The 10,655-nt window shown below is 49.1% G+C and overlaps 1 protein-coding gene across 2 annotated transcripts in view; it reads right to left on the minus strand.

Moving 5' to 3' along the window:
• LOC112107380 (paired mesoderm homeobox protein 1) overlaps positions 1–10,340 on the minus strand; it is a 76,835-nt gene extending 66,495 nt beyond the window's left edge. For both annotated transcript variants that reach the window (XM_024201050.3, XM_024201051.2), the window contains exon 1: positions 9,657–10,340. In XM_024201050.3, the coding sequence (XP_024056818.1) occupies positions 9,657–9,897 (241 nt within the window). In that variant the 5' untranslated portion in view covers positions 9,898–10,340. The remainder of the gene's footprint in view (positions 1–9,656) is intronic.
• Positions 10,341–10,655: the final 315 nt, after the last annotated feature.

The following is a 10,655-nucleotide window of genomic DNA, read 5'->3' on the forward strand; positions in this document are numbered from 1 at the left end:
ACCTGTTTACTGCAATGGTGTCAGCCAAAGTTATCACTGACTGGCGTCGGAAAGTGTCCTACCACGGAGGAAGAAATAAGGCTGCCATTGCAGAGTATCTCCATGGAAGTTTCATGAAGATCTGTCAAGAGGATTCAAGGGACATTCCTGTGTACATAAACAAACTGCTCCACATGGTCCGTTCCCCGCCCCCCCACACACACCTAACTCTACAGGGGAATGAAAAGCAGATAGCAACTCCATCTCTCTTTGCTGTACTGCTACCTCTTCTAGTGTGAGTAAATTAATGACAAGGTGATAGCTGTGTTCTGTTAAATTGGGGGTGCCATCAGTACATCATTGTAATGGGGAAATACAATTACACACTTACCAGAGATTCCTTCCCTTGCATTGGGCTCGCCCGTGCGCCACTGCCAGGACTGACTGGACTGGAGTATCAAACAGGGCCTGGCTTCAGGCATAGCTGGACCCCCTGGTCGCATGTCCTCTATCCTCCTCCACCTCCTCGTCCTCGCTGTTCATGCTAGGGGCCTGTGACTCAGGCTCCTCAGAGGTATTCACGGTGGTTCGTGAGGTGGTGGTGGAGTCTCCGCCAAGGATGGCACGCCGCTCTTTGTCAAAGCGGCAGGTCTGCAGCTCAGCACCAGACTGACTGTTTGCCTCCCTGTCCTGCCACATTTCCTTTGCTTTCATGCAGTACTGCTGCTGATCCCTGTTCTATCTCTTCTCCTGTATCCCCCCTGCAATCTGCTCATAGATGTCCACGTTTCTACAGCTGTTCTGTGGCTGTGCCTGCACAGCCACTTCTCCCCACGGGCCCAGGAGATCCAGTACCTCCTGTCTGCTCCAAGCCAGAGCGCAGCTGGAGCATGGCCAGCTGGGCAACTGCACACAATGGAGAGCTGCTAGGTGTGCTCACCAATCTGGACAATCAGGAAAAGGCATTTCAAAAATTCGTGGGGCTTTAAAAGGGAGGGGTCCTTCTGGTCTCTGTGATGTTGGGCAGTGGAGTTCACAATTGTGACCAGAGTGGTCAATGTCAGGCATTGTGGGACAGCTGCTGGAAGATTGTTAAGATAGACAGAAGTAATGCAGTGGCTACATTCATGCTGCATCTACCTCAGTACATCAACCAGGGCTCAATGCAGTTCAGGGACATGGTGTTACTGTGTCACCATAATGGGGCATTCACATCACACCAATGGGAGACGAATTAGACACATGCACAACTAGATCCACGCAAGGCTGCTCATGTCGACCTAACTTTGTACACCAGGCCTCAGTCTGATTCTAAAATCAGCCAGCAGCATAAGCTCAGATACACCCGACAAGGAGAAAACAACAGCCCGGGACTCTGGGGAAGCTCAGTTCTTCAGTATCAGCTCAAAATGTCACCCTATCAGCTGTGTTAGTTTAACAGCTTCAGAGGAGTTTACTTTGGATATAAGGGCAAGAAAACCCAAAAGCTGGTTTTCAGTGTTTTCCCAAGTCTCCCTCCCTCAAGTCTGGTTTGCCTCAGCTAAACACGTGTGTGTTGATAACATTGAGATGTAAATAGTCCCTTTTTTCTGTACTTCGAAATCTGCTGATGAGAATAGTTAATAAAATAAATAACAATAACAACAACTTTGGCTTTGATTTTGGTGTGGAAGTTCAGACCGACTGGGGATATCTGATAGATGATTTTTGACTTTCGATTGAAAATAAGGATAACATTTTGTGGGTAAACAACATTTGCAGGTTACAATTGCTGTATTTACCTTCAATAAAACAAAACACAATAACACGCGAATACTAAATGATTGCTCGAGTTTGCCTCCTTTGAGCTGAAGAGTTAGTACACGGATCTACCCTGAGCAATGTCTTGCTGGAATATTACAACCGCTTCCACCCTCCTCTCAGGGGCTGCTGCTATATCCACCCCAGAAAGCTGCCAATTCACGGGCAAATCCAGCTTCATATTTTTCTTCCTCAGAAAAAGAAAGAAAGTCCCTTTTAAATCCGATTTCAGACAAAGCCCTGGAGCTCAGAGTAGTCTAGAGAAACTTAAGGCCTGATCCAAAGGTTGTTGACTTTAATAAGATTTTTACAAATGCACTTTGGATCCGGCTTTTCCAGCAGAGCAGGCAGCCCCCATGCAATGCACACAGGGGATCCTCAGAGGAGTAACCAGCGGCAAGTGCATCGCTTACCATTTCAAATTGGGGGCTGACACTGTGCATCTCCCTGAACGGGAAGCGAGCTCTACTAAGCGTCCGGAGAAATGGTGCAGCAGTGGTGAGGGGATACAGCAAACGCGCGCCCAGCTAGCGAGCTCCACGCGGCAGAGACATATTTGCATCAAAGTGCTTTAGCTAGAAGGGCTTTTAGGTCTGTCCTCTGCCCCCCGCCCGCCTCCAGCAAACCTGTAAACCCAGGCGACTGGGGGTTACGTACAACAGCCCGTTATAAAGTAGCACGCACCTGGAAATGCTGTTTTAAAGGAAGGTTTCTTGTTCTGCAGGGCTGTTAGGCACAAACTTTTAATTACTGGCATGTTGGGGGATGGGGGTGAGATCACCATGTTCACCCCCCAGTTCTTAGTGTTTTTTTAAAAGCCAGAGGGGAAAGTTTTCGGGACAGCCTAAGGGATTTCGGTGCATTAGTCACTGACTTTCAGTTGGGACTTGAGCGCCTAAATCCCTTAGAGCGTTTGAAAACCCTCACTCCGCGATTCTTTATTCCTTAGACACCCCAAATGGATTTCAGGGATAAATTCCCCATCGCCTTACGGGAGTAAAGGTTGCTCACAAAGGCGTCCCGCAGAAGTCGCTGCGGGTACTTTTGCTGCGAGATCAGGCCCTCCACGGGAATTCAGTTTCTTTCTGAAACGATCTTATGTCACCGGATCGGTAACGAGAGGTACAGAACTAACACCAGTGGCTTTATTCAGATCCGGCCACCTCTAAAATCAAATTCGATTTTTTTTAACAATTCCCTGCTCTGTGCTGCTGCGCTGGATAAAATATGAGCAGATCCACGCAACCTGAATGCATTTGAGCTGGGTACATCCACTTGTTGGTGTGGTTAAGGCTAAGCAAACCCTTTTTATAGCTTCAGGAGGAAGAATTTCAGGAGGAATAACCCTACAGAGCTAAGGAGATTTTTGGACCACACAGGCATTAGGTTACATTAGTATACATACAATTATTTAAAACCAAAGAGTGTAATTTTTTTAAAATGCCAACAATAGCAAACGAAAAGGTAGCAGATTTGGTAAGAAATGACAACGTTAACTATGGAAATGTTGGGGCCGTTGGAAGGATAGATAGATAGATAGATATTCTTGTTGCTACTGTGGGTTTGTCTATTTAATGTGTAAACTCTTGCAGATTAAATAGCAAAGACTAGATGCTATTCCAAATGGAAAAACTCCTATCGCAAGTCACTGGAGCCAGGATTTGGCCCAGATCTCCAGTCCCCGTTTGAGTTCACAGGAGTGTTGTAAGGATTGACTGACTACAGAGATACTAGACTTTTAAAAACTCCAGCGACTTTTTAGGGCTGTCAAAAGCAGGGCTGGCTGGAGGTTCCATTGATCTGGGGCGGGGTGGCTGGTCTGTCTAATCCCTGCCCGCTTTGTAAATGTTTGGAGACTGGCTGGAGGAGGAAACGCAATCCTTATCCAAACAGTCTTTTAACCTCCAGTTCTCTCTGCCCCGTGAACGCTTTGTATGAGCCTGTCATAAGCCTTATTAATGACCCTTGTTACTTAATCTGAAACGGGGCTCCTAGCAAACAGACAAGCCTCTTGCCGCCGCACAGAACGGATTTTGAAAAGCGTTTTGGTCCCAACCTAAATTCAGCTCGACGAGTTTCTCTCTCCTGCACCGAGAAGTCACTACGGCTCAGCTGCGTAATTTACTTGTTTGGCCTCAAGATTATATGACACGCGCCCCGATTTCAATGTCTCTCTTGTCTTTTCTTATAGCAAACGAGAAATAAAGTGGAATATACAGAATGTTAGTCTGATTATGTCGATTTTGTACCGATAGGGGTGTTGGTGGAATAGAGGTGTTTGTAAATCCTATCGGAAACATGGGAATGTAAGAGCTGAAATTCAGATATCAGCCTGGTTATTTAGCACAAGTATCAGAATGAAACCTGACATTTCACAGTGTATAGTCAATTCTTCTAGGAGGCCAGATTGGGGAATTGTTGGAATAATCCCTGAAATAGACCAGCCGCGTTCCATTCGATTCCATTGCTTCTCCCGTACGGAGCACTCACTGCAGTCCGGGCATTCAAATTGATTTAAGGGTCCTGATTTTGTCAGGGGCTGGGTCCCTTCCGTGTGGGATCGGTGGATCTCTGTCGTCCCAATCTCTGCCCCCCTCATTCGCCGCGCTCCTACAATTGAGTTTTGGGTTCCCGGGGAGAGAGATTGGGGTAACGCGCAGCGGTTGGGGACAGAGTTGTAAATCCCCCTCCCCCCATTCGGGAGTCCTGCAAAGCGGTTCCTTGCCACATGAGCTGTAACATTTTCCAGGCTCGGGGTCTATTTGCTGCTGTGTTCGTTCTCCACCCTTCAGTAAAAATTTAACAACTGCCACGATCTCACAGCGCCATACATGTGTTTGATAAGCTTGTTTGAGAAATAGGCCTATAAAATGCAACCTCCCAGCAACTAGATACCATATTTGTGCCTGTCTGTTGTTATTTGCCTCCCTGGGTACAAAAGTTAAGCAGATACACTGGGAACGTGCTACATTGTTTCATGCTTTGGTTAAATGGTTACTGGAAACCAGACAACGTTATTTTATGTTTTTAATTTAACTATCCCGAATGGCGTTTGCAAAGCTGTATGGAAACATTCAAAGAAAGTATGACACCACACTAAATAAAGTTGCCAGATATAAATTTTCCATCAGGGCCTGATTTTTCACTGAAGTCAATGGGAATGTTAGCACGGTCTCCAATACAAGCAGGATCGAGCCTTTAATAATAGCGGCTAACGGAAATACCCGTTGGGGGATAAATGATGAGCTTTGTCATTAATTATAACACGCTGGGGGGATTTTTAAAACGGATCGGGGCTTTGAAATCTGCAGGAACGTTCTCTGTATAATCGACCAGACATGGCGAAATTGGGAGTATGTATGCGAGATCCGTTTGTGCGTACAGGAGAATGTCTCGCCGCTGTAGAGGTTGGTATTTGAATGTGCGGTCTGCTAGTATGAGCCATGTGATCCGAAATTAGAAAAGATTTTGAAATAGTATGGAGGTGAATAACAGATAAATAAATTATAAAGTGGGCTACATCGCATTTATAAACCAGATCTGTATGTTGTGGCTGCTTCACATCGTATGTCAATTTCCTAGAGGAAAATAATGCATCTGAGGAATTTTATTCCTAGGTAATAAAGCATTTATCGCACAGTGCGGACAACGGTTCGTTCTGCTGGGTTGGAGCACTACATGTAATCTGGTTTCTTTGCAAGAATTCCGTCTCAAAGCACAAGTCCCGCTCACTGATGCATTTATTCTTGTACCTCAAAACGATCCCTGCTTTGGGAGAAGTCATTTCACTCAAGGTGTCAGTCCAGGAGAGACCCAATTACGATTCGTGCAGTCCCTGCGCTTAGATGATTAATATCTTCCCTTTAATCCCTTTCTTCATGACTAATCGATTTCTCCTGCCAGGGCTCCGATTTGTTTCTGTGTCTTGGTAGGGGGACGAACAGCCCGGCCCCCACTTCAGCCTGGTGTCTCTAATTGACTTCTAGTCTACCTTTTTATGGCGACATGTGTTTCTCACAAAGCTCTTATTAGGACAAGCTGCTTTCACTAATTGAGAGTTACAGAATGCGGAAAGCAGGCTGATTTTTCAGATCAACTCCAGAGGACTCAGGGAAGGAAAGGTTCCCTGCACACTCTGCATCGGGTCCCTAAGATCAGATAACCAAGGCAAACTAGTCTCCTCCTCAGAAGATGATACCATTTCTAATTCCCGCAGCGCATCGCAGATCCCAGGGAAGCGCCAAGAAGCACATGAAAGGCTACCTAGGGAGAGATCCTGTACCAGACCTTGCGCGCCACGCTAACTCGCCCGAGCAAAGCTTAAGCACGTGGGGAAGGGCTGCCTGACTGAGCTGTCTGAGGAGTTATTCCGCTCAGCCAGAAAAGCAAGGCACGTGCAAGTGCCAATTAGGAAGCTGATTAATTGTGAACTGCTATGTCACATATGATCAGGACCATGAGCTTTACGATTTCAACTCACACAGTCTAAATAAATAAATAATTTAAACCCTCCCAATTAGAGGAAAAGCAACACAGGAACAAAATTAACCCACGAACTGTTTAAAGCACCGCCTCAATGAGAGCTAACGCAACTCTTTTAATACCGACAGCAACATTTTTTATAAATGTGCTGGAAGATCCGGACGGGAAAGTTATGCACGCGCAGAGCTCGAGCGGGGGGGGAGACACACGTGTAAGGACACGTAGTTACACATGGCTCAGCTTTCTCGTGTGTTTCACTCGCTCTCTGCCGTCTGGCAATGAATTCTCGGACTTAGGGGGGAGATTGGTATAGAGGGACAAGGCCTAAAGCCCTCACCAGGCGCCTGACTCTAAAAGGATATTTTAAATCTATCTGATGTGGGCATAAGGAAAGCTGCCCCCGGGCGTATATGGTCAGTACCTAGCCTCCTTCCCTGTGTTGGTGCGTGCAGTTTACCACCAACGCCCCACCGCTAGAATCGCCCCCCGTTAGGTAAGCCAATATTAACATGACCCCCCCTCCCTCGCCGCCTGCCTTAGCCATGAAATAGCAGGGGACTGAGAAGAGCTCAGTATGTCCATTTCTGCTGTGCTTCGCAGAACTTCTGAAAGATACTGTCTACTGAAAAGAAACAACCACACTTAGGTCTGGATGGATGGTCTAGAACAGTAATGTACGCCTGTGGGAAAAGCAGTTGGCTTTTGCAACCCTACGCCCGAATGGGGTCTTCTGTACTCTTCTTATTTCCAATGTTGCACATCAGTCAAATGCAATGTTTGTAAAAGTTGCATTTTTTTTCATTGACTTGCAAACACGTCCCAAAGCGAACGTGGTTTGTCTGGGTCGCAAGCTCACACGGGAGCAAAGCTCCTCAAGCCTGAAGCCCCGAGCTGGTGGGCAGAAGGGGGAGCCTTGTGCAGGGATGGATAGGGGCTGGGGGATGCACCCGTGAATAGCGGAGCCAGCCGAGTACAGGGCGCACTGCTTTGGGGGTTAGCTTTAGTCGTGTGGCTGGCTTCAAGGCATCTCTCCGAGCGGTGGGGATTGCTGGGGCCTCTTTCAGCAGGAAAGGCGATCTGTTTGATCCTATCAGAAAGGTGCAGGAGTGTGGGACTATTTCTGTGTTCCCTTCCCCAGCAGCCACAGCCCTCCTGGCTCCGTTACAATCAGCGATATCGCCTGGTTCATCCCCTCAAGCCAGATACCCGCCGCACTGATCGCTTGTTGGCCTGTCCCAGTACTGCCTCTGTACAGCGCCTAGCACAACAGGGCGCCACCAGGGCTCCTGGGGCAGCCCTTGAGTAAATAGTGGCGCTACCTGCGTCTGAGCCATTCCCTTTGAAAATAACAGGGATGGGCATTAAGGCAGCGTCAGGACCCTGTGGCTGGGATGCCCCGAGATTTAGTCCATCAGCCCTTAACCCAAAATCCCCGGGTTAAATCCATGCTCAGTTCCACCCGGGGCCTGTAGGGTGGCTCTGCCGGGCAGATAAACGAGTCGCTTCCGGGCGTCCAATTCAGCAAAGGGGGAAAGCTGATTAAACCGGCTCCCCAGCTCCGGCATGCCCCCCTCACGTCCGAGTTGGCCTGGCAGGACTGGAACCGCCTGTGTCTCAGTATTAAACCCCGGTCCACTCAATCGGGCAGTGCCGGTAAACCCAGGCTGGAGCGAGCGTTTCTGGGCTAGCTGGCTTCGCTCCGCCAGCAACCCCCCTCCACTCCCGTAGAGACTGGAATCTGGATTGAACGCCGAAATCCCGATCCTGTTCCCAATGGCAAAGCGCCCCGGAAAGAGCCAGCAAGTAGCAGCTACTCGCGATCCGATCCTGCTCCCACTGGAGTCAAGCAGGGATCCGGCTCTTAGGTGAGAGCAGAGGACTAGGAAATCCATCCCCACCCGCTGGCTGCCCCTTCTCTTCGGGCTTCAAACCCTCTTTGGAAAGCGTGTTTAAAAATAAGGTACTTTGTCCTGTATCTAGAGTGCCAGAGACATCCCCTAGCTCCAGTTCTTCCTCTTAGCGCCATCCCACAGAGCGTTCTGACTACAGATGACCTGGGACAAAGGTTTTTAAATCAGCATGAAATAAAATGAAGAGCTCATATATTAAAACTGGCCAATATGGGAGAAGAAATCCGTATCTCCCACTTTAACGGGGCATCTGCTTTTTTAGCTACTTACTACGTAAAGGAGGAATGATTTATTTTTATTTATTTTTCAGAATGTACTAGGACAGTCAGGTTTTACTCACTGAGGGTGGAATGAAAAGCCAATCTCCTTCTCTCGAGTAAAGGGAAATTAAGAAGAAGAAATTATAGTAAAACTAAGCATCCTATCAGGGCAAAGTCTGCAGGTTTGTTCCTTTACATTTCCACTCAAATTTAAATACACATTGTTGGGACCCAGACATATAATTCTCTTTTTAGTGAGTGAGTGAGAAGACGGAGAAGGACGTTCTTTGTTTTTGGTGTGATATCTTAGCGATGTATTTGGTGTGATATCTTAGCGATGTATTTGTGTATAGTTGTAGTGCTTGTGTTGGGGTGGATGGGGGAAGGTATCTGCGACCGATGGCTCCAAGGCCCTGTTTCCAAACCACCACCACCACCCCGGCAAATCCCAAAGATTTATTAAAACCCTTCGGGTTCCAATAAGTATTTTTATTTTATAGTTCAACTTACAAGTCTTCTTAATTAAAGACCGATTCGGATTGAATCCGAGCTCTGATTACTGATCCCTCTTCAAGGACAGTCATTGCCAAGGGTGGAAAGGTGTTAGAACCCCGGTATGCGGCTTTAGATGCTGATTTCACTGCTCCGCCAGCCCCCCTACACAGCGCGGGGTGTCTGCGCTAGCTCCCTGGGTACCTAATCCACATGCGCACCCCTGCTGCAGCCACCCCCTGTGCGATTAACAACGGTGCGTTCCTGGTGAACACGTCTCCCTAACCTCTCCTGCCAGACGCACACGGTCCCTCCCCAGCCCATCCGCCCGATGTCCAGCTTGTGGCACTGACACCAGCGCCTGATTTCCCGGGACCATGTAGCCGTCCACCACCAGATACCGGCCCCTCTACCTGATCCAGCAATAACTGCAATTGCTCACTTCCAGCCGGCCATCTCCAAGCCCTTCAGGCGCGCATAGCTCAGACTGAACCCCCAACCCGACTCTCTCTTTCCACGACAAGGACAGTCCCTTTCAAGCCCAGTCTTCCCCCAGAATATGGATCCCTCTGCTAAAGGACACAGCTCGAGCTGTGGGATAGTGTCATTATGGCAGTCTCCACCCGCCCCCCACCCCAAAAAATTAGTTTGACCACAGGCTGTCCCCTGCGCGATACCGCCTGCTTTATCTGCGCCCCTGCGCAGCGCGCTGGGGAGCCCCGGTCTCACTTACTGTCCTGCTGCGGGGTGTCGCTGCCGCTAGTTAGCCCCGGGGATTCCAGCAAGCTTCTGCCGGCTTCCCCTACGCTCTCGTCCGCCTGAGCCGCCACCATGTCTCCGGCTTCCTCCAGATCCAACAGGTGACTGACGGAGAAGTTTTTTTTGGCCTGTAAGTTGTCCAGGTTGCTGGGGCTCTCCAAGCGGGTGGCAAGGACGGCCTGTCTCTCCATGATGTGGGCATAGCTGGAAGTCATGGTTTCCCCCAAGTCTTAAAGGAAAAGTGCAGGCAAAACAGGAGAGAGAGAGAGGGGGGAATTCAAGGGACCCTCCCCAAAATCTCAGACGCTGTCCCCGCAGCAGGGGCGCTCCCTGGGCTTCCTTCGGCAGGTTCCAGGGGGAGAATCCGGCCTCCCTCTGCCCAGTTCTCACGCGAAAGTGACACAGAAAGCGAGCGAGAGAGAGAGAGATGGAGGAAGGGGATGGGGGAGGGGGGCAGAGGAATCGAAACGTGTCTTTCAGGAGAAGCGGCGTATTCCCAGGCAGGCACCAGCAGCAAGAGGCTTGTCCCGGCTTTAAACCATCTCCAAGAGAGCGCGTTGCCCCCTTTGCGCTCCTGGCGAGTCTCGGGAGTGACTGAGGTTTCAGGTCACGGGTGCTGATGTCTTGCAGATGTACTCGCGAGTATTAACTCTCACCGAAAGGAAGACGTGGGTTTTCAGGAGTCCAAGAGAGCCCCCCGCCCTCCCCTGGTCTCGCCCTCAGTTGCTCTCCCCCACCCCTCTCAGTTGGATCAAGCCGCTCTCTGGCACTTCAAAAGGGCCAGTCTGGCACACAGGGGAGACTTTGCAGGGAATACATGAAAATTAGAGACCCAAGGGAGGGCAGCTCGAGACTTAATAGGGGCCTGTAATTACGTGGCAAAGTCTTTGTGCTGTTTCTGACGTTTTACAGACCCCTCTTCTCCAGCGCAAACTCTCCCTTCACCACCAAAAACACACTGATTAAGAACTCC

This window comes from Terrapene carolina, unplaced genomic scaffold (genome assembly GCF_002925995.2).
Source record: "Terrapene carolina triunguis isolate 2854851 unplaced genomic scaffold, T_m_triunguis-2.0 Scaffold212, whole genome shotgun sequence".
Taxonomy (NCBI): Eukaryota; Metazoa; Chordata; order Testudines; family Emydidae; genus Terrapene; species Terrapene triunguis.